Source organism: Lipophrys pholis (genome assembly GCF_963383615.2).
Source record: "Lipophrys pholis genome assembly, chromosome: 1".
Lineage (NCBI taxonomy): Eukaryota > Metazoa > Chordata > Actinopteri > Blenniiformes > Blenniidae > Lipophrys > Lipophrys pholis.
In genome coordinates this window covers 3593542-3618633 of record NC_137635.1, presented here as the reverse complement: position 1 = coordinate 3618633, position 25092 = coordinate 3593542, and the positions used below count along the sequence as shown (strand labels likewise).

At 41.8% G+C, this 25092-nt stretch overlaps 1 protein-coding gene across 1 annotated transcript in view; it reads left to right on the top strand.

The window, feature by feature from the left end:
* The first annotated feature begins 1521 nt into the window (after positions 1-1521).
* Positions 1522-25092, top strand: part of adam12a (ADAM metallopeptidase domain 12a) — a 79857-nt gene continuing 56286 nt past the window's right edge. Inside the window, exons 1-3 of the mRNA XM_080484718.1 lie at positions 1522-1957; positions 14076-14197; positions 18996-19069. Coding sequence (XP_080340844.1) covers positions 1864-1957; positions 14076-14197; positions 18996-19069 — 290 coding nt within the window. The 5' untranslated portion in view covers positions 1522-1863. The remainder of the gene's footprint in view (positions 1958-14075; positions 14198-18995; positions 19070-25092) is intronic.

Genomic DNA, 25092 nt, shown 5'->3' with positions numbered 1-25092 from the left:
TCACTGAAGGAAACTTAAAAATCAGACACTATAAATATATTTAAAAGACAGATATTCAACTGTATGTGTTAATTTGTCAAACACCTTATGTGTGGAACATCTGGACTGTTCAGTATGTGTATCGCTTCCTCATAATTTTTTATTTTTTTTGTATACAACCTTGTGATCAGCCTATGTGGTAATGATTGTGTTTGCCAATATGGTTTAGCCATATGGGGATATTTCTTTATCTTTAACTCATAACTGTTTGGTATTCTATGTTAAGCATGCAAACAGGCTGTAGGTATGATTTCGGTGGTATTTATTCATGTCTGACTCGTCTGGGCCCTGATAGTGTTTCAGATTCAGAGCCCATGTACTCAGTTCAGATTAATGACCCATGGAGGAGCTGGATGCCCCCATACTCCAAGTTCACCAATGTCCCTCTCAGTTTACATAAGTGAGTCCAAGATAATCGGTCCATTTTGAGCTCATGGCAACTTGGTGTAATCCCAGACATAAACTATGTGGGACAGACATGTTGGTCTCTGGTTCTGCTGACAGTTTGGCTCTTCTTGACCCTCCACAGGTAAGTCTCTGCCTATCAGTTGAAGTTGGACAACAAACACCAAGACTAAAAAAACCCACAAAGTATTCTCGGACTGATACCTATCCAACCTTTTTATACCAGAACAAATAGCAGGTTTTCTGTCCAACAAATATCGAAAAAATCTAATAAAATCAATATTTTAGAATGAAATTAACTTTATTCAGGATTTATCCAGGCTGCACGGTGGAACGGGGTTCAAATTTAGGCCAGGCATTTCTGTGTGGCGTTTGCATGTTCTTCCTGTGCATGGGTTTCCCACCCAGTACTCCTGGTTCCCTCTCACAGTCCAAAAAAGTGAGGATAATTGGTGACCCTAGGTGTAAACATGAGTGTGTGTGGTTGTTTGTGCTGTGATTGACTTATAATAAATAGACACATTTCACTTAGATGGCGCTTTTTCACCACTTGAGCAGCCCCCAATGTGCTTTACATTGTTAATCACGTTCCAAAATATTCACACACTATTGGCAGCTGCTCAGTACATCTATTGGAAGTCATTTGGGTTTCAGTGTCTTGCTCAGGGACAAAGACAGATACGGAATCAAGCCAGTAACAGTCGGAAGGAGAGATGACCCACTCTACCAAGGAAGCCACAGCCAGTTATCATTATTGTTAGACAGCTGGTTGCTGATAGACTAATTCAATGGTACATCCAGCAATGCACTAAACTAAATTCAGTTTATTAAAAATATATGACATATATACCTAAAAAGCCATATTGCGATCATAGAATCCACAGACGTGTATTATTCTCATTATTCCTATGATGGTTGTTGAAGTGTCATTAGTGTAACTTTACTTGTCGCGGGTCCTCCTCGTGCCTCTGCCGCTCTGTCGGGGTCTTTAGGACCTGGAGGAGCGCTTCCTGGGAGCACATGGTCTCCACTCATAAGACAACACTTCTCCCCAGTAATTGCCCTGGAATTGATGCCATTCCGGTGGGCGGCTGAGGCAGCAGCGTCTTGTCGTGTGCTGTCGATGTTTTCGTCGCCGGTGATTTATCTGCCCCCAACCATCACAACGCGTCCCGCACTTTCCGCGCGGGGCAGCTTTGCGCACTTGGACACCTTTGAATGGAGGAAGCGCGCTCGGAGCAGTTGAATCAGCTGTCATCGGGATTTCCGAAAGCTCGCGCACTACTTGATCAGATTTCAGGAAGTCCCTTCTTTTATTTCTGGGAGGCTCTTGCACATCAGCTGTTGCGGGGACTGTGGTTGTAGGATGGCTGCGCTGCAGTGAAGACAGTTGGCCAGTCCAGTCCGCGCCTCGGCATCATGAACCGCAAGAGTCGGTGTCTGAAGTTTGTGATTTTGACAACACTTCAGGCTTTAGCAGTGGGTGTGGGGGTGATTTCCAGATCTGCAGAAGGTAAGAAGGTCAAGAGAGGTGATGGCAAGTGAAAAAAAAATGCATGCGTAAAAGTAGTAAAAGAGACGTTTTCCAGTGTTTCTGGGTCAATATGACATCGAGACACACCCTGTCACAAAGAAACTCATGCTTGCATCTGTCATTGAACAGAGTTTACTGCCTGCTGTGTGTGTGTGTATCCTCTTTGTTTCTCTTCTCCTTACTTCATCCATGCTGTTTTTGGGTACGTCATGTTTTATGAAAGTCTTTGAGAATGCACCAGACTCCTAAATCTGTAACATATGTTTGGACAGAATGATGCATCTCCTGCGTGCTCAAACTTTCATACATTCATGACTCACTCCCTCTCTCTCTCTCCATTTTCTCCAATAGAGTGTATGGATAGTAGAAGATCAAATGTTAGCTCTCAGTCCACCCAGTGTGTACCTCAGAAGAGAGGGGATGCTGAAACTCTCTTTGGTAATCAGTGGTAGCACTTGAGGCATTTTGCTGGTGCGTCAAGCACACTTCAGCTTCCAAACACACTTCAGACATGCTTCAAGTTTCCAATTCCAGGGATTGCTTGTGTGTCAAAACATTCAAATGAAAATCCTAATTGTTAGTTTGAACTAAAACAGATGATAAAGTTTAATGTTATCCTGGAAACAGATGAGAAAAAAATCTGCTTGTAAGCTCAGGGACAGGTTTTAATGTGACTGCCTTTTTTAATGTCCAGGCTTGTGTGTTTGTCTCATACCATGATTGCATCACTTTGGGCTGCTGCTCATGCCATCTGACTCACCAGCACTCTGTGCCCGAGGTGAGAATCAACAAGGATACGAGGCACGGCGTTCGAGCGGTTGAGTGGAGGAGCTGCATTGGAGCGTATTCAAAAACTTTCACATCTAAACACACTGACAGTCACGACACTCACTGTGGAATCCTGGGAATTAATTACCAGCAAGGGCAAATGTGTAATACTGGGATTGAAGCACAAGGAAGTTGTTCATTTATTCATCAGCAGTTCGTCGTCATCAGACATTAGCCTTGATGCATCTTTCCCGTGGGCTCAGTCTCATTGAAAACCTTCCCCGCCGCTTCACTTGTGCGTGCGGCCGAGATAAACTGAGATGATCTGTATTGGTGGGATATTTACCTGCTTCGGGGTATTTCTGGTTGATGGCAGTAAATGATTTCAGGGGGCCTTGTGAGCACCGTCCTCTTAAAACGCTTTAAATTTTTTATCAGTTACGGTTTTAGTCATTCATGTTGTTAAAAGAAAAGAAAAAAAAGCAAGTTTAAAGTGTTTACCTTCATTCCAGTGTAAAATCAACCAAGCTGAGGATGTCACCTTGGCCTTTCAAAATGTGGAAGTGGAATATTTCGCATATTTTTTGGACAGGTGTCATGGAAAATCTAATTTGCTTGATGAAAGTAATCAGCTGCAGCCTTGTCAAAGCGTAATTAGGTGGATTTATTAGTGCTTGTCGATGTGCAGCACGGCTGTCTCCTGACTGCACTTCACTCAAACCCAGCCTGCTGAGAAACGACGGGGCGTTTTAGCTCCACGCGATGTCATGTCTTCTTCCATATTTCATGACACTCCTTGAGCTTTTCATGTCTGCTTTCCTCCCCGTCTGTCTCAGACATGTTTCTGTCCCGTCCCAGGAATCATTTGTGAATGACCCCCCCCCCCCCCAATGTTTGACACACGGCGTGTTAGCCAGTTTTTACTTGCCAGCTGTACCGCTTCAGCCAACTTGACTCTGTCTGCCTGGAGCACTTGCATGCGGCTTGCGTGCTGCAGCCTCAGACAAATGAAAGTTGAGCTGTGAATGTATTTTTGGACTGTAGTAAAACATTCCTTCAGCAAACAGTGTCCTCCTCAGAGAGGCATTATCGCCACGATGCGACCCATCTCGAGTCAGAGCCATTTAGTGTCTTTTCAGTATGAATGGACTTAGATCTTCCAGATGAGTTGTTCGGGACATTTATGACCCAGGAGGCTGGTAAGAAGAGCTGGCTGATGTGCGTTTGGTGCATCAAACCAGATTGATCAGCCAGTTGCTGTTTTGCGCTGGGGGATATTTATATAGGAGACAGGAAATAGTTGGACCGTGCCCCATGTGGCCTGATCCTACATGTGTTGCATTAATTTTGTAGAATCTGTGCTGCACTTATCTGACCTCTTCCTCCCAACTAAAGTTTAAAAGTCCAAGTGAAACCTGATGCTGACTCTGGATTTTCTCATCGTGCTTTCACACCCAGACAGGTCAGAGTTGATTCGAGCGTGCCTCTCCTCAAGCGTCTTCTCTGTCTCGCTCTCTCTCTCTCTTGCTCGCTCGTCTGGTCAGACAAACCAAGTTGGCTCACAGTGTCAAATCTGTCTGGGTTACGTCACGTCCCACCCCATCAATGTTTCACTGGCATTGGTCGCTTGAAGGCCTGTTCCATTTTGCAATACATTGAAGTGCATTTTATATGATGGCGTGGATAACTTTCCCCCCTGGAGAACACATTTTATTTATCAATTAACAAAGTGCAAAAAGCAGTCGCTGGAAGAAAATCTGACAACTCTGACCTCAAACAAATCAATTTGTATATATACGCAACACAATCGTGTGCATATGGGATCAGGGCAATACATGGTGATGAAGCACAAGTGCATTTCACCAAATGTTAAATTGTGCTGCACGGCTGTGTAGTGGTTACTGATATATCCTCACCATGAGAATGTATGTACCTGGTTTTATTCTAATCGAGGTCTTCCTGTGTGGAGTTTGCATGTTCTCCTTGTGTATGTGTGGATTTTGAGTCTTCAAATTAACCGGTGACTCTTTATTGCTCCTCAGTATGAATGTGAGTGTGTGAACTGTTGACCTGTCCAGGGTCACGTTTCCTTCACCCGAGGTCAGATGGGTTTAGCTCCAGCCAGCCATGACCCTGAATTAGAAAAGACGTATGCATGGGTGGAGGGAAAACGCTTGTGCCTTAGATCTTATCGAGTTAGAAAATCTTAACTTTGGAGACGCATACAGTTTTGAAGACTCTTGGCAAAAGCATCTTGGAGAACTTGCCAAACTATGTACTTGCTGCTGCTGTGTCTTCTTCTGCCCCAGTGTAACCCTTCAGAGACGTCATGATGTAGACATCAGAGCTTGGTGGGGAGCCATACCATCCATAGCAGGACTCCTTCTTCTTCTTCTTCTTCCTGTTGCAGAGGATGGATTTGTGTGACTCCAGCTGCATATTTAGAGCCATGTATAATGAATCTGGGACAAATGCCTCCCTCATGGTATTGTGAAATTGAGTCAAAAGTACTCATGGGCTCACAACACTATATACATTTCCCTTCCTGCTGCATTTAAATGCGTTTTCATACCACCATCTAGTTTCTTTGTATATGAAAAATGTTTGCTCTCTGTTTTTAGATAATGAAAACCACACCTGAGATAAAAAGAAATTCTTCTGCAGATCTTTTAATATTGGATCACAGGTTTAATTAAACGGTTCACTGTGACACTAAATGTCACAAAGCCTTTTCTTGTACTTCCATTTAAGAAGGTATGTCAAACAAGTTGACATCTTGCAGGTGACTGTAGATTTTTCTTTAGCGATGAGGATTTTACCCATTACTGGAATTTGACATTTTATCAAAGTGTGTACATTTTTTTTTTTTTGTGTGCTAGTAGAACTAAATCCAGGCAGCTGTATACTAATACTGATAATTTCAAAGGAATAGGAACTACTGGCAGTTTCAGATTAGCATACTACAGTGTTGGTGTTAAGGGAAGCATGCCCCAGTTTGAGTAGATTCTATAAAAAAAAAAAAAAAAACTTGCAGCCATTGTCTTCCGCTGAGATTTGAAACAGAATTTCACGTCTCAGTTCTAGATAATTTTATAGCCTGGTGCTCGGCATCAGCTCAGATTTTGCTTCAGTCTTCTGCTGCCACAAAAAAAAAAAAAAACGGGCTGCAATGTGTTTCCTAATGGGCACATGTGTTAACAGGGACAAGACAGGTCACCTCCTACCTGGGTGACTTTCTTACAAATTGGCCTCGATGAATTTTGTCTGCTGCCATTTTCTATGTCTGCATCTGCCAGAGTTGTATATTACAGAGGCAGGCCTGTGATGTATTTTTAACGGAAGCAGAGAAAGCAGCACATTAAATAGCTAAGAAAGCTCTCTGTACAGCCTTGACCACTTCAGACTTGTCAAAAGATTGGGTTGGCTGTTGTCAGGTGATGAGATTGCTGTGTGCAGTTTCTCTTTATATTTTTTTTATAAAGGGCTTGAATCTATCCCCTAAAACTACAGTATATCCAATTCATAAGTGAGACAAAGAATAAACCCCATCAATTTCTTCTTATTGTATTGGAGAAATGTCAGGAGCAGTGAGTAATGACAAATTTGAAAAGGTACTGTAAGTTAAACTTGAACAAATTAACAAAAGTAGATTTCGATTGCGTCTTCCAGGTTCTACGTTCAGTATAGTATGTGCACAGACTGAGGATGAATCACCGAAATGAACAGAACGGACATTCTGGAGAATGTTGTGTTTCTAATAACTGGGTTATTTTGACTTCAGCAAACACCTGCAGTCTTTTTTTTTTTTTTTTTTTTTTTGATGTGATAAATGAGCTCTGTGACTTTTGGGATTTTCTGCCAAGCATGTGCTTCTCATGACAGGCGGGAGTTCCTCGGAGCTGTAACTGAAACACATCATAGGAGCCACATTAATGAGCTTTTGCCCAGCTCTGCTCCATCAGCCATTCTGACTTTGACCTCTGTTGCTAAGGCACACGGGGTCCGTGCCTGGCAGGGAGCGCAGCCCATGCAGTGAGGCGGGTGTGTCCGTGTCACCCAGCTGGAGGCGTAACGGCGCTGGTTTCTTGGACAGCGTTAACCTCCTGCTGAGCCAAGGGGAGTTTTTTGCTGCAGGACCATCTATTTCCCTCGCAGTAATTATGTGCTGACATCAGGCTAGTGTGACAGTAAATGTGTTCAGTGTATGAAAGACAAAGAGAGAGGGAGAGGGCACACAAAAGGGCTATTTACCAGTAGAGGGAGCCCAGTCTTAAAGCAGTTTGATTATGATCCTAAACATGCCGCAAAAATGTATCTGCCAATAAATACAGCCATTAACAAGTCTCATTGCTGCTGATTTTGACACACTGCTACCTTATTAGATTTAATTTAAGGAGGCCCCATTTCCAGTTTGCGCAAATTCCCATTACCATGATGTCACCTGCAGGTCTCTGTGTTTCCTAATGTGACCCTCTGGGTGTTGATATAATGTCTCCCAACTGGGTCAGATGTTTTCTGTGGAGTTAAGCCAAGATTACCAGGCACTTTTCACCTTTGCTCTGCGGTGCTGATGAATTGAGAAGCAAATTTGAGTTACAAGGTGAGGATTAGCCAATGAGGTAATCAACATAATATTATAGCCAGTTTTTCCTCATTTAATGTAGATTAGGAATGGATACAATTATTTCTGCAATCCCTTAGTTTACATATTCTTTAAAGTGTTCACTTTTTTGTCAGATCACTTTGAGAGACTAGATGAGTTATTCACTCTGTCACATATTATGATGGGGTTATGAGAGTCTGTTCTTTTGCATGAACTTGGTGGATTTTGAGAAGTCCCATGGCCATGTTACTCAGTGTCTTGTGGAAGTGTCACTTCAGTCTTTCTACAGTCCATCTGAACTGAGCTGGGTTCTTATAAGGAGCAGTAGTTTGGGCTTTTTCAAGGTGGGTTCAAGGCTATACTTTGCTGCTTATGATTTTCACTTTTATGAGTTTGTTGCTGAGTTTGAAGTTTGTATCCTTATTGGTTTAGTTTTTTCACAAAAAAAAAGCTTTTCCTCTCGAGGACACATTAAGTAGGGGACCTAGTCCAGGTGGTGGACTTTGCGATATCATAGAGTCCTATTCAGAAGTGATGAATGAAGGGATTTTCAGAACTTTTGTAGGGTAGTCCCAACGTTCCCAACAAGGCTGTTTCTGTACTGGACTGTTCACATCCTTACCCTCAACTCTGGCCATAAACATCGGACCTCAACTGAAAGAATTGTGGACACATTCGGCCAAACATTCTTGCAGGGTGTCGGTGCTCACCATTTTAAACAAGGTGAGCATTATAACCATCTGGGGGGAAAAAAACCCACATAGACCCCCTACTGTTCCCCATTGAGAGGAGCCAGTTGAGGTGGATTGGACATCTGCTTCGGAAGCCCCCCTGGGTGCCTTCCATGAGAGGTGCATCAGACGAAGCCAACTGAGCTGAGGCCCAGAGCTACGGCCAGGAACTGCCATAGGGATAATATCTCATGGTTGGCCTTCAAAATGGCTTTTGGCCCCAATGACAAGCGAGCAAAAGTAGTGGAAGGAAGGAGTGCCGAGGTCTTTGCGATGTGTATTGCCACCATGACACCATGTGAAGTGACTTAAGAGCATGGGAGGATGGCTGAATGGAAAGATTGTTCACTTTTTGTTGAGCAATATCACATTAAGCTCTTTAACATAAAAAGAGTATATTCACTTTTTTGACAATTAGAGTATAGAAAATTGGTTATTAAATGACACAATGAAATTTGTGATAGAAATAAGATTATTGGGGGCGACAGAGTTGAAGTAAATCAACAAGACATTTTATTGCTTTTGTCTCCAAGGTCATTGATAGAAGAGCATGTGCTTGATGGGTCTTCCTCTCTATGCGTCCTTCATCATTCTATTCCCAATCACCATTCAGTTCGAATTAGCATAATTTGCCCAGTCTGATTGGACCTAAATTGAGTTCGTGATATGCCTGTCAATCACACATTAGTCAATGAACAATAGCCATAAACATTAACCAAGTTTTCCCCAACGGGCTGATGTCAGAACCAACTTTTGGCCCTGAAACTTTGCTGGATCAAGTCTGCAGTCCAGTCATCGCTCTGATTACAGACATTAAGCGACCGGAGGAGACATGGCCTCCAGCCAGACAAAGTGGTCATTTTATTGGATTTTCCTTTATCAAGAACACACTTTCATGTAGAACCAAATGAGTCATATATTCTTTTCTTTTCTTTTTTTCTTCTTTTTATCCGTGTTGTCATTATTTTGTTCGAAGCGCTGCAATTTAAACTCATCACTCTATCTTTATTAGTTCCACGTGCTCTAATCTCATGCCTGCTTTCTTGTGGAGGTTTATGACGCAGTCTGAGGTTAACGGAGGTTAAAGGAATATGCACAGCCTCCTATTGCAACAACATGAAAGTACTCCATCTCATATAATTCAAAGTCCTGTGTTCAAAATGGGGAGTGTTCTGGGTTTCGATTTTTTTTTTTACATCAAAATACAAACAATCTGGTGGATCTACCTAAAACCCATCTATGTGATGATGATGACCACGAGCTGTACTTTTAGTGATCATCATTTGAATAGTATGCACCTTTCACTGTATTTTCTGTTATTAATATAAAAGCTCAATCTGTTATAAAAAAGAAACATGACTTTTGCTGCTAAGCACGCAATTGTGTTCATTTTAAAATCACAATATTCAAATAAAGTATACAACCAGTGCCTTTAGCCCGATGTCAGCGATGATCAGGTCCAACACCTCAATGACATTAGGTTGGATAAAGTGATAAAACAACATAGATGAGTGGAAGTGAAAGAAAAACAAATATTTCCATAAATTACATTTGAAAAGTGTCATTAAAATTACTTGAAATTATGTTTTTCCTCCATCTGTAGGAAACATCCTACTTGTCAGAGGTTTTGCTGAAAGTGCACGTCTTGTTTTTGTACTATTCAAGTGATTGTACTTCTTAAGGAGTCTCCTTCAGACTGCACAGGGCTGTTATTTATTTTAGATCCGATATTTTCAAGATTGTGGAGAATTGCTGTCAAAGTGACTTTGGAGTATGTCCTTGTGCACACCTCCCCCCCCCCCCCCCCCACGTCGGGCAAAGACTGACTATGCTTTGGAGTGCTCTTTATAGATGTGTGCTTGTATGTGCAGCCTGTACCTTGTTTGAAAGAGGACCACCGTGTGTATTGAGGGCATGGCCTCATCAAGTGTGCACATGAAAAGAACAGCAAGCCATTTGTGTTGGAGAAGTGAAGATTACTATGACTACTTTATCACAAGGCTGCTGTCAAGAACAGACTTGTGGCTGGCTGTGAGAAAGCAGGCTCTGGGGTTTAATAAAGCCGGACAGTCGTGATTCATTTTGGTGGGACAGAACAGGCGAGAAAGAGAAAGGAGGTGGAGTTGTGAAAGAGTGGAAAGAAGGACGTCTTGAAATCCACAAAGAACTGAGGAAAGTCATCTGTTCGACGGGACTAGCACCTCTTGTGTTGTGGAGAAGCTTTCGTCAACCATGGATCACGGCATTGTGAAATATCATCAGGAAACTGGCTGAGTAAGCACGGGTTTATCTGGCTTGACTGGATGTCAAAGCCGGTCCTGAATAAAGTTTGACAGAAAAGTAGATGAAACAAACCCCATGAAAATGTGTTTGCCTTCACATCCAAACAGTTCCAGGCAGTGCTTTCTATGACTTATTTTGTTCTGAATCACCGAGCAACAAGAACGTCTAGATCCATTGGAAACGTACGTGGCTCTGCTGGTCAGTCTGTCTCATGCTTCAACAGATTGGCTTGATTTGTAGATCAGGGGTGTCAAACATTTTGCTTGTGCCCCAAATCCATGTGTCCTGAGAAGTGACGTCCGCCTGTAAAATAATTGGTGGGGGTGGGGGGGGGGGCATTTTGTAATGGAACGATGTCAAGTCATCCTTAACGTTTTAGATTCAGGTTGTCATGCCATTATTCAATCTCTGGTTTGGCTTGACTTCAGTGAAATTTGGCCGTATATGGTTAATTGAGTTTGCACCTTTTAATATAGAGAATTGGGAGCTGTGAAAACTTCTACCTAAACTGCCGTTACTTGATGTAAATTTAAAAAAAACAAAAGGAGCAATGTATTTGAATTTTATCACCATGATGGCTGGCGATTCTGATTTTGGTAGAAATGCCTTCACAAAGTATGGAAAGATTGACATTAGTGAGTGACAAGAAAAACAATCCAAAATAGGATATATATTTTTTTTTTTTTGCTTGTTCAACATTCTTATCATCTTGCCAAAGAACATGAATTAGGTGTCTTTTTTTAAAGTCTATAATTTACCTCAGCTTTATGTCTTTTGGACTGCAAATCACATAAATACATGCTTAATGTGCATTGGGCTGCTATTGTTAAGCCAGCCACATATTTGAATTATCAGTATGCGAAACACGATGTCCGTTCATTCCAAGTACATGATGGTTTTTGTTGTTTTGTTAGGAAAAAATATAACTGTGCTGTGGAAAGCTTGAGTTATTGCTACATGCAGTCACAGGTCTGTATCATGTTTCTATCACCCATAAGGAAAACACACACACACACATGCAAAGTCCCATTTCCACATACATAGATATACAATCCTCCCATGTAGCAATGACTTTATTGAGGCTATATAAATGGCACAAGCTCTCCTTGTTTACACTGGGGCATAAAGGGAGGTGATCATGGCCAGAACTCTGCTTTATTAAGACCTCTGTTTACACTCTTCTTTATTGAACATATAAATAAGGCTGCGAGTCCTGGTGCCACTTTTACCACTCCCTTAATACTTCTGGTGGCTCTTATAACGTTCTAGCTAACAAAAGCCACTTACACGTTGCACACACCGCCGTTCTGCTGTGATCCAACTTTACCAAATGTCTCTCCCAAGCATGTGGAAAAGAAATGAGCCTGCAGACTGTTTCCACTAATATAATGCCATTTATAAGCAGGAATTAAACCTAATAGCACACCACATTAACAAAATGGTTATTCACGTGCCGACTTTGAAGTCGAGGAACCGAAGAGCTGTGTGGTTGTGAACCCCGTCTTCAAAGTTGATGTGAAGCATGCCACAGTAAAGGTGATGGCCGTTCCATGTGTGCGCATGCAGGCCCCCAAATTTTGGGACTTTTTTTTTTTTTTTTTTTTTGGTTTGTTCTTCATCTGTGTTTATTTGTTCACGTTTTTCTTCGAAGTTGTCATGCGTTTCCTTACTCAGCATGACCACCTCCCCCCCAAGATGGTGTGGTTTTCTAGGACTAATGAGGGCAGAAGGCTTCTCCCACGAGTGTGTGTGTGTGTGTGTGTGTGTGTGTGTGTGTGTGTGTGTGTGTGTGTGTGTGTGTGTGTGTGTGTGTGTGTGTGTGTGTGTGTGTGTGTGTGTGTGTGTGTGTGTGTGTGTGTGTGTGTGTGTGTGTGTGTGTGTGTGTGTGTGTGTGTGTGTGTGTGTGTGTGTGTGTGTGTGTGTGTGTGTGTGTGTGTGTGTGTGTGTGTGTGTGTGTGTGTGTGTGTGTGTGTGTGTGTGTGTGTGTGTGTGTGTGTGTGTGTGTGTGTGTGTGTGTGTGTGTGTGTGTGTGTGTGTGTGTGTGTGAGAGAAAGGGAGGGATGCAGTCCCCTCCTTGCTGGAGCCTGCTTCTCATCATCAGGCTGGAGCTAGATGAGGACTGCTGAGCTGGTCACCTTTTGCTCTCTGCTATCAGCTGGAATGGCTGTGTGATGAGCTCCAGAGCGATGGTTTCCTCAGAGGATAACCAGAACAAAGCTCAGCTGGGGAGCGTCGTGCCTGATCTGGGTTAATAATGCCGGATAATGAGCAGACTCAGCAATTTCGGGCGAGTATGTCATGTTTGGCAACTGAGTGGAAGAACCGCTGGTAGTCATAACGGGCGATGAGTACGCTCCCTTAAGTGTGTGTTGTTGCTTTTTAATGTTTTTATTTGCTCAAATTGTGATTCAAAGGAAAGGTTTCATGCTAAAAACATGTAAATTACCCTCAGACCTCAGGCATAACTTCTCACGAGTCCGCTGACATCACCCCGCTCTCGACTAAATCTGTTTCCCTGCTGTTTGGAAACGCATGATGGAGCATCGCTGGGAGAAAACAAAACAAGATAAAACAAGCAAACATTTGATTGAGAATGTTTGCACTGAAACAAATGGTGCTAACAACCCCTGCTGCTTTAGTAAGGGATCCAAGCCAGAAAATAACTTCCCCACCGCAGGGAGCTGATTACTGCAGGAACCTGGTTAGCAATGTCCTCCAGTGTCTCACTACTGCATCCTCACTATATTTGCGCTTCAGCTACTATTTAGAGGAACTGCAGCCTCTTTTTAACTTTAAGGTAGAGGTAGAAACCCCTCTCCCCTGCACCTCATCTCCGGGTGCTACTCTCAGGGACTTCAATTTTGGATTTGGTGACAAATACAGTATATTCTTAAATGACTGGCAATGCAGCCGAGCTCCAAGTATTGTAGCCATTTGAAGGCTCAGTTAACACCCTGTCAGAGCAGCGAGAGCGGAGATAAAAGTGTGCAGGGAACAATGCCCCAAAGCTACGTCTAATCCCTACACTGCATCCTGGACTCCAGCCCTGTGTTAGGAGTTATCACAGCGGCAGCAGCAACCCGAGCCCCCTTCTCTGCTCCAAACTCTCTATTCCTAAAGAACTATGGAGATTTTTGCATCTTGAGTGGCAGAGGGGGTGGTTACGGTTTTGCCGGGAGCTAACGGCTCTCATCGCTTCGTGTCTGAGGGTGCAATTTAGTGGTGTTGCATTCATGTCTTCTTGGCAGAGCAGACAGGCTTCATTCTACTGATAGCCTATAAAAAGATGGGCGAACATATGCTCGGTAGCTGCTCGGGTGTAGTGCAAATGGCATTTTGTCAGCGTAGATAATTGTTAGTTATGACAAACAAACATATTCAGAGAGCACTGCTTGCGTGCGGTGACACAGAAAATACCACCGCTGATTCTGCCCAAGTGACAGTTTAGATTACAAGGTAGCAGCACTGTCAGGTTGTGCTCTGACAGTCTTAATGAGCACAGGATTTAACCGCCAGGAGGAATTAATTATCGGTATTGTTTGGTAGAAAAATTATTTACAAAAAAACCCCCAACTAAACAAACCAAACGGTTGTTTGTGTCCGCGGTGGGCGGATATGGTCTGGGTTATTGATGTAGAGTGAATTAAAGAAGTGCACAATACTTTGAAGTTTTGCCTATATTCTCATGTGGTATTTTTATTTTCTTTTGCAGGGAATCTTTTGAGTACAACTGTTCAGCACAGACCAACAGCAAAACAAAAACACTATGGGACCACAGTACCTCTTCAGCTTGTTGGACAAGACTGGAAACCGATCAGTCAGCTCAAATCTCAGGTGGAAAAAACATTTCTTTTTTGTTTATTTGTGTTTTTCCCTTTTTATGTCTGGATGTCCATCTAACAATAGTCTGTGTATTCTGACATTAGTCTAAAGGTCCATAATGGCATCTACTGCAGCACCATCATTCTACTCTCCAATATAAACTCACTGTTCTGCATGTTTTAGGCTGAGTCAACACTTTTGTTGAACAAGCTGTGGTGCGATTTTCTCTGTTGGTGGAAGTTTGAAAGCTGCCATCTGAACTGCAGTGCACACCAAACAAGCAGACTGGGAGAGATTCAGTTTGATTTCAATTGTGGCTGTATGAGCCCAGCATGAACCCCACCCAAAAAAACCCTCTTAACCAAATCAGACACAGAATCAGACAGGTGATATTTTTTTGATGTGTGTGCAAATGAGGATCACGTCACTGTTTTAACTCCGTTATACTTTTATATCGGCAATTTTGAGCTCTCTGCAGATGAAAATATGAAAACAGTGATTCTGCAAGTGCATTTAGGATGCACAGCACGGACGTTTAAGAAGTTCTATCACATAGTTTATGTCAATAGACTCAACAGTGTGTATTGGGCTCAGACTAATCGCAGGCATTTTTTACCTCCAAAATATTTGATTCATATGAATTTAATTCTAACAGGTCACTCTTTGCTACTAATTAGTTACTGAAAAGAGAAAGAAAAACCCAGAAACGATTTAAATGATGAGCAAATACAGTCGCTGTTTTATTGAGCTGTCGGCACTGCGTGGGTCAGTCTAATCACTGATTCATTCATGAAGGTCACATTTGAGTGGTGCCGTGCACGTCTTATTTTAGTCTGTTCAGTTCGACTGACGCTTGTTAGCAAAACATGTATTGGAATCAGCTGTGTTTTAGCAAGTAGACACACTGAAACATGCAGCGATCCTTTTCATACATACACGGAAATTAATTTAAATGAATTTAAAGCAGCATTCATAAAAATGAGGAAATGCCATCATTAGTGGCGAGGCACCAGAAACGGGGTTGAAACACAGTATAAACAATATAATAAATTCTAGAATGTTTCATCTAGAGAAACACACTCATGAAAAAAAAGTGTGTGTGTGTATGTGTATATATATATATATATATATATATATATATATACACACCTATAAAACACAATAATTACCCAACACCTTCGGTCTCCTGTGTCCTCTTTCCTTGCACCAGCCACCTGCATGTTCGTCGCTGCATCATAAACCCCCCCACTGACCTTCCTCCTCTCGCCAGGCAGCTCCATCCTCCGCATCCTTCTCCCAAATTAGATGAAACATCCCTCCAACCATACATGACCAAATCATCTCAACCTCGTCTTTGCCACTTTCCCACCAAACTGCCCAGCGTGAGGTGTCTCTCTAATGTACTCATTCCTAACCCTGTCCACTCCCATTGAAAACCTCAACACCTTCGGCTCCGACACCTCCAGTTCAGCCCTCCTGTCATTTTTCAGTGCCGCTGAAATATGGCTGGTCTTTCCACCCACCGTCCTGCAGACCTTCCCCTTCAATTTGACTTTGACCCTTCTATCACAGATCACTCCTGACACAAGACGTCCACCCTGCGTGTACAAGCAATCCATCCATGATCGCTCACCCGATTCATTTATAAAGCACTTTTCACACAATGAAATGTGGCACAATGTGCTTCATGTAGTAAAAACGGAGCCCCTCCTACTCCCTGCACTATATCATCAAAAGAACAATAAAGCTGATTGATATGACTGAGCACCAGGAGGAAAGACCAGCGCATTGAGGCGTCACATTTGACGTCATCTTTCCATAGTACCCGTTCCCATTCACAGAAAGTCCTGCATTTCAGTTCATTCTTTTCCTCTCCAGTTCAAACCACCGCTTTAGAAAGTTCAGTTAATGCTGAGAAGGTTTTAAAAAATGGCAACAATTTCAATATCAAGCAGGTTTTCAAGCTGTCTATGTTTGTGAAGGTGAGTTTTTGTGGTTCCCTTCGCATGGACAGGTGATATTATAATATAAATCTCAATGGATTTTTGTATCCTGACAGGTTCTTAAAATGTAATTTCTGACTCCAGTCGTTTCACTCGTTTTTCAATCGTCAAAATTTGATGAATACACACTGGGTTGAGTCTCTTAAGTGGAGCGCGTCATTTATGTTCACTTTGTCACCAATGGAACACTTGTTTCCCCTCAATCTCTCTGTTAATAAAAGTACCTTATTTCGCATGTGCCTATAAAATATTAAGCCACAATGAAAAAGCTGGACGTGAAGCGGTCAGTACCACACAGGTTTATGTTCTGCTGTTGCTTACATATGTAGATCAAATTTGTGCTTTAATTTAATTTAAAATCATAGGTTCACTACTTTAGAACTTGAAATGAGAAAATAATACATTCAATAAAGAGTCGATAAACTTTTATTTTTTAAACAAAAAATTTTTTTTGGGGCGTAATGACAATAGTTTTGGGTTTTTTTTCTAAATATATGAGTGAATGAACATGGGATATTATGAGTGACTACAATAGAAATGTAATAGAAAATGACAAAGGTATGAACATGGCTAATTCTCTAAGCCTATATACATTTAAAGTTAGAATTCAGGTGAATCATTCTCGGTAGTCCGCTGGCAAGTGCATGAAAAATTAAACTCTTCTATTGGGTTCATAACTGTGTAACTCTGACAGGATTTTACCTGCCATGAAGCGTCACTGTTTTTGTTCAGTCGTTTGCGATCCGCTCCAGCGCTCCCTACTTTGGTTAAAAGTGTATGTAAGATGGGAAACCTTTAAGAGTTTTAGAAACCAGTAAAAATCTGTTAACTCAAACGCTGATGCATTCTGGAACGTAAAGCAGAGTCTTTAAAATTGTGTAAATCAAAATAATTATTCAGTTATTGTGATTTTCATGACTATAGTCATTAGTTTCACAGGCTGAGTTTGGCAAACTTTCAGTATTTGGCCACAATACTTGGAGAGAACAAAATAGTCAGTTAGCGTTTTACTTTGCCTCTGGGCATCGCATGCAGTCAGTGGTGAATATTTCCTCTTTTCTAATTAAAGTTTCCTGTGAAATCTGTCTGGGTTTTTTTGTTTTTTTTGCAATATTTAATCTTTCTGTCAAACAGATTGTAAATGTTCTGAGGAGCACTGGTGTATCTCAGTCTTGAAGTGACGCCATTTCCAAAGTAAAAGAGTGTTACAGTTTTTACAGTCCTATAGGAATACCAGTCGTTTCTGTTTGTACGGTTCATATTTCAGGCACAGTCAGCTCTACAATATCAGCATTATAGAAGACGGGGAAAAAAATCACATCCTGAGGTCCTTGCATCTGTGTGACGTTATAATCCCAGACTTTATAAAGTGGCTGCCAGACAGGAATTAAAAAAAACATAGCTTGAGCTTCTCGCTTGGGTTATTGACTGTATGTATGAATTAGTTTGCAGTGATTTAACTGAAGAGACAAGGTGCCACAGGGGGCATTTCAGATGAAGTTAACCCCCGAAAAAACAAGATAAATAAATCAAATCAGTGTATTTAAAAACTAATGCCAACTAAAATCTATAGCCAAAAGTAAACCCAAACATGTAGGTTATACAGTGTTCTATATTTTGTCTGAAGATAAAAATAGCAGCGGTTGTAAAAGTGAGTCAAACGATGCACATAGAATCTTGTCTGAATGGAAAATAGAAACTTCTATCTCACGCTGCTCGCAGTGATACTTCCTAAAACCTTAAGTGTTGTGCTTCCACATCCTCCCGGGATCCACTAGACATTCTTCTTCATGGGGGTGACAGATGACTTAACCCAGAGCGCCGCGCTTCACTGCCGCTGACCCAGATTGAACTACACGTGTCAGATGTGCCTGTGGCTGCCCGCCGATACAGTGTTGAACATGCAAACTCTACATAGAAATGTCCAGGCCAGGATCGTTTTACTGTGAAACAAGACGGCAAATAATAATACAATTGCTTTATTTTAGGCGTAGGTTGAGGTTAAAAATGGATCAGATTAAGATCACGGGTAAACACAGTTGTTACGGTTGAGTTTAGAGTAAATTGGCTGAGAATGAATGAATGACTCCCATAATCCATGAAATGTGTGTGTGCCAGCATGCATAACTTCTTCTATACTGTGGAGTGACATTCAGGACTTGTGTGGAAATAAAAGTGTCGAAAAACAACCAAGGTTTCCATATTGAAAGTTGTGAAATTTTCTATGGACATAGTTATTATAGCCGAGTTTAGAGTAAATCTGCCAAAGCTGATTGTTAGTCGATGTAATGTCACTGGAGGTCGTGTGTGTGTGGAGCCAGTGTAACTGAGACTGACGGGACCGACAGAAGAGATCTATGCGACCCCCATGCCACTTCATCTGACTCGAACACAGACATGCGGTCTATCTTGGCGCTGTAACTCAGGAGTGTGAGCACTCGTGGCTTTCTGGAGGATTAATGTCAAACGCAACAGAAACATAAAGCTAATCCTCTCAGCTCTTGTTCTAAGATACAAAGTAGCTTCATAAGGATTTCCGACTGCTCCCATCAATTGAAAACAGTCCTCCTGCCTGTTTTCTCACAGCGTTTGGGTGGCTCACAATTTCATCAGGATTGGGGGGAAAAAAAGCAAAAGGATTTTAGGGAGCTGCCAGTTTGATTGATTTAGTAAAATTTAATCCGTGTGCACTAATGCTGCAGCATTTGGAACAGCCACCACTGCCGTCTTGCCTCTATCAAAGTGCGGCGTGCGTGACTCCTGAGCGAATCCCCCTCATCCCTCTCTCGTGTTTGTTGTCTCTTCAGAGTTACCCTGCGTCGCTGAAGCTCCTGATTGAAGCAGAAGGTGAGCAGCTGCTCCTGGTGCTCGAGAAAAACGAGTAAGTGTCCCTCCATTCATACTTGGCCACAAAGCCGAGCGTTTTTCTGGAGTACAAATAGGTGACATATGCAGTGGCCATGGGCTACGACTGGGGACGCAGCCAACGAAGGGGAGGGAGGAAGTCTCTGTTGCCTTTGCACTGCCAGTGTGGGCATGTCTGTGCTCGCCGCGATGCACATCCTTTTGTGCGATGAAACAACGGCTTGAAAGAGAGAAATTCTTGAATACATCACCCAGACATTGATGAAAACGGACATCTTCCTTCTTCTTCTCCCTCTATCGCTTCCATTTGATCTATTGGCTTAACACAGGGGAGAAACGGGGGAATTGTTTGAAGGCAGCAGAATCTCAGCACTCTGTATTAAGATACTGCCAACACACTGTCAGCCAGGGGGGCCGACAAGAAGGAGGGACATGATTCGAAAAAGATCAGGTCATCAGCATACGTGCAGTTTGACAGAAATCTAGCTCTGAGTGTGTTTGCAGGAATATTTGTCATCTTTGCATTTTTTTTACACAGGGGTTGATTCGATGTGGCCTCAAGTCTCTGACAGGCTCAGAGTTGAGTGTGCTCGCTGAGAAGAATGAGACGTGATTGATGGAGCAATATGTTTTCCATCCAGCTCCGCTGCCACACATGAGCAACCAGGAACAAGAAAAGCTGTCTGCGTGATAGAGGGAAAGAGGGAGAAGGGAAGCTGAGAGGGAGCGAGAAAGCGAATGGGGTTTTATGCCACCGTCAGCCATGAATCTTACTTGTTTTCCAGACTTAATATATGTAAATTCCACCTGCAAACTGTGGGACAAAGCTTTCAACACTTGCAACAGCAATTTTATGGCTTACCTACTCTGAAAATATTCTTTATGGGAACTCACACTCATTCTGCTGCTGCCTTGCACAGGTGGAGGATTGTACAAAGCTGCCTTGCAGATTGTCAACTTTTCACCCCCCCCCCTTATATTTACAGCAGTGAATTACATTTCATGGGTGTCATTTCGAGAGAAAAAATAAAAAAGTAAAAGGAGCTAGCGGGTAAACACCTCGCTGTCCCATGTATCACCTGCACGGCTGTCATCATCGTACCACAGCGTTAAACATAAAGTACACGGCTGAACTCAAACACACAGCCAAGAGGAACAAACAGAGATGATGGAGCAGCCCAGTCTAGATCTTTCTAATGAGCTTGAGCAGGATGGAAAGACTTTGCTCAAACAAACGCCAGAATGTACTATCAACACTTTCAGTCTGGGAAACACGACTAAATTACTGGCAAAAAACTCTGAAATGAACATAAAAACTGGAACTTGTTCATATTTAAAAAGAGAAGCTACTAGGAAAAGACATAGAGTTGGTGTATTGGGAGAGGGTGTGTGCTGATGAGTGTGTCGGCCTCGGTCAGCGTAGCACAGCCAGAACTGAACCTGCTGTGCTCATATTCACTGGAAGATCTTGTCTGATGTTGCAGGCTGACTTGCTGTGAGCCGTTGATGAAATCCAGTTGTTCAAACACATCTGTAAAAGAGTCAAAAGAGAAAAGGAAAAAAAAAAGAATAAGGATGGTAGAAAATGGTTAGATATACAACCAGATGTACTTTGACTTTCTCAGGTCTGGGTTGATAAATAACAACGTGTGAAGATGATGACTGTAGCTGTATTGAGAGGTGAAGATGTATTTTGTGTCTGAACTCCAATGATTACATTTAGATTGGTGTTTAATGTTAAAAGAAATATTCAAAGGTTTTGTTTGAAAGATCAACACAGAAAGACAAACAAACTACTATAGGTCCACGGCTCATCAAATCTGTGTACTTTCTACTGTCAAAACTCAGAATTTGAGACAAATACTCTCAAAACATCTGCTGGCTCCATGTCCCACAGCCTGATATTGAACCTGAACCCTTGTCTTTTTGTATTTCAGTATTTTCAATCAATATGTGACGAGATGTCTGTTTTTTGGACGTGAAACTCAAAATAAAACAGTTTTTGTTTTTTTTTCTTCTGCTGAGCTGTGATGTGCCAGCAAGACGGATGACATTTAGAAACCTTGCAACATGACGAAAACCATTTCTGATTTATAAACTGTGTCGTTTCACCCAGTGTGGAGCTTTTCTTTTCTTTTTTAATTTTTCCTCTCGGTCAGTCTGCTTCTTGGCATTCCAGGCCGTGGAATGTGGACAAGACCTGGGTTCAAGATATTCATACAACATCCCCGGACACATATAACACAGCATGTTGTCAAGTTGGAAAGGGCGCCTGCTGCCTGAGGCAAAATGTCTTGTGTCAGTGTGTGAACTGGTACTGATTGACCTATAGTTTAAAATGGCCGCTCGCAAGATTTATATGCACTTTGGCTTTTTCTGTCTATTGAAGCCTTTTTCACTTGAGTGAGAACACTGTACACTTTTTTAAGGGGTTTTGAACCAGTATTATACATATTTCACAAATGGCGAATTCATGATTTTCCCATTCAGCCTTTTATTCTTGACATTGGCAATGACCCTCGTAACAATATCATCTATGATCGTCATTTCATTTAACATGAATTTTCGCTCTTTTTACCTCCAGAAGTGGCTCTTTGTCACATTTCTGCTGCTGCACGTCACATTTTGACTAAATCTTTTCTGTTTTGTACAACCGTCTTCTCCATGAATGCACAGATCCAAAAGATTGACATAAAACAGATTACACACAAAAACATTTGAGTATTGGGAGAAAGTGTGTATGTAAATAGTCAGTATCAGCACCATTAGAGTGCTGGTCTTGTGAAGTATATGGTAGTATTGATCGTATTTACACACGTTTACAATCTGCAAAGAAAGTTGATTCATTTTGACATCTCACAAAAATGACCTCTCCCACCAGTAATCAGACAGTTGGGGGGAAAAAACTAAGAGTATCTACGACAACGTGAAAATCCAATGACTTTGCCTTCAGCGAAAACTTCCCACCTAACATGAGGTAATATGTCAAGTAAATGGCACCATGGATGTACTATAAAGTCCAACAAGAAAAGTTAAATGTCAAATGGAAGGCGTTTCACTTGTTTTGGACAACATTCATACAGCAGTTAAAAATGTACACCCCAACCTTTTCTATGGTTGTAAAGCAGAGCTGCTCTGGATTTATATAACTTTTCTTTTTTTCCATTTTTTTTTATTATTTTTTTTCTTCCGGAAAATCCCACTGAGATCAAAGATCTTTTTCTAGGAGCAACAGAGCCCAGATTGACAGCGCACACAAACAGTTGCAAAATATACAGAATACATGAATAAGAATTAATATAGTGTGGATTTATTTTAATTCAAAGTTAAACTGAAGCCTCTATAACTCTAAAACATCGTGTTGTCTGCTGATGCATGACGTAGGCTGTTATTTACTTCACATTGAATCTACGTCAGATTAAACTGATTGTCGGCTCGGATCTCTGGTGGATTCTCATCTTCTCGGATTGATCGAGTCAGTAGATGACAGCCGAAACAAAAGCTCCACATGGGTTTTGTGAAATAATGCTTTTGTTTAGATTTTTTTTGAGCACTTCAAAATCTCTTGATTGCACTTTGAAGCAAAACCCATTCACTCCCAATTAACAGGCCAGTGTGGGTGTAATAATGTGTGCGTGGGCTTGAATAAAAGGCTTTGCTCAGGAGGTAAAATTGCTATTTATCATATACAGCATTTATATTTACGACTCCCTATACCGTATTTTCTTTTAGCGCTTGTGGATGTATACGTTTATACAATTTTCTGGCTCTTTGAGGTCTGCGCACATCTAAGCGAAGTGGAGACAGTTTCTAAACTTTGACCACAGGGCATGAAACCACTTCTGGCCGAGCTGTTTGTAATTCTGTCTGTCCTGTGGCTTTCAGTGTGACGCCTACATGCATATCGAGAGGAATCCCAAGCTAAGCAAGCAGCACGCTCTTCATCCATATTTCCCTCTGTAATGGACTTTAGCATCACTGAGAGGAGGCCTGGGGCTCATCAGCTGGGTGGAGGAGGTTTTTGCTCGCATGCACTGGGGGTTCTCGCTGCTCACCACGATGTTTAGCCATAAGCATCGAGCACTCGGATGCTCCTCATTTTGCTTAGTCCTTTGTGCTGTGAAACAGACACATGGGGGCGGGGGGACATACAGTTCCACACACACACACACAAATTCCCTGAAAAGAGGGCAGGCAGAGGAAATGTTTCCTGAGTGAACGACCTGGCAGCAAACTTCTCTTATCTCTCCAGTGTTTGGAAGAACAATAAAATTGAGCCTGGACAGCATCCAGACATAATTTGTCCCAGTTTGCGTATTAGGTTTTAAGGATGTTATTTGAGTGCGTATCTGAAGACTGCTGTTGGCCTGCGACCTGTTGATTCTCACAGTGAAGATGTCCTCATGTCTCACAGAAAACACGGGCAGGAAACCGCCTCTCCCGGGGAACTGAACAAACACGGGGATAAAAACACAGAACAAACAACCAACCTTTCGTGGAAAAGAAAATACAGCACTGTGAGTTTCTCTGTAGAGTTATGAGGAGTTAAAGGAACCTCCTGCACACAGACTCCCATGTGAAGCAAACCCCTTGTCTTGTCATTAAGCCAAGAGTGTGACAAGAAGTGTATCAAATTCTTCCCCGAGTCAGTAAATTACAGGGGTTTTTTTTCTTCCTTTTGCCCTTTCTTTCACACCTCAGTTTTACATTTCCTCAAAATTAAATCCCCCCTCCTCTTTTTTTTTTTTTTTTTTTTTAAATGCAGACGTGTGGAGCAAAGCAGGGACAGAAGGATGGCGGAGCGAGCAGTGCAGGGGGGGAGAACAGTGTAGCCAAGACAAACAAATCCAACAAAACACTCCAAGGGTGCAAATAGACCTCCATCCACTAACATCCACCAACCAACATCAGGGGAAAATAAAGGACATGACTAAAATGTGAACAGTCACCAGTGGGGGTCCAGACAAAGCAAACTCATCAGGGGTTTTTTTGTTTTGGTTTTTTTGTTATCATTCATTTGTATGCCTGTAATAAATGTGCGTCGGTTTGCGGATAACCAGCTGACTGCTATTTGCAGCTGCAGCATTTTAATTGGTGGTGACTTTCAGAGCTGACTCATGGAATATTTGACAATTATTTTTTTTTTTTTAAGGGAAATTGTGTATTTCACTGCAACACAGACATTTGGTTGACCATAATTAGCCTTCCATTCTCTTTTTTTGGGTGGATTTTGTTTTATTTCTATCCTGTTGAAATGATGTTTCTTGCCAACATTGCTCATAATGCACGTCATTGCTTGTATGAACTGCATGTGTTATTAACATGTGGACTTTGAAGTTGAAAAACCTGATAACAGCTTTTCTTCATTAACTCCATTTGTGTCTATTGGACTGATTTAAAAAAGAAAAACTAGATTATGTAATGTCACAAATTAGATGGAATATCTGGTTCTGACAATAAGCTATTAGTCCACTATCCTTGTTTTCAGCCGTTGTAGAGTATTGGTTGATAAGGAAAACACATCTTTTTGTCAGTAAGGACATGAAAAGAAAAGGGGTAATTTGGAATCTCCATTCACTCAAGTGTTAAAGCTTGAATACCTTTTCCTGCTGTAATCACGGAGGGGATGCCATCTAATTACAGCTTTACTCTACATGATAGTATCTGCAGCCAGCTGGTCACATCTCGCATCTCTGTCCTTTTGTTAGTGTATAATCAGTATGTTGTCCGACTTATTAGGCACAAATTATCGGAAAATTGAGTCACATATAGTGATTCAATAAGTCCTATACGGTCACATTCTGTACCTAATGTTATATATAATGGTTGTGGGCCTCGCTCTCACTCAACATCTCTTTCTGTGTATAATATATTGCACATAGAAAAAAAAACCAAATACACAGCATCCTTTGAGGAATCCTCACTTTTCTCTCTTGTGTAGACAAAGAGGCACATTAACATCCTTTCATCAACAAAATTGAGGCACATGAGCATATTTTACTGTGAAATACCAAATTTCTTAGCGAGGGATGCGCTGAA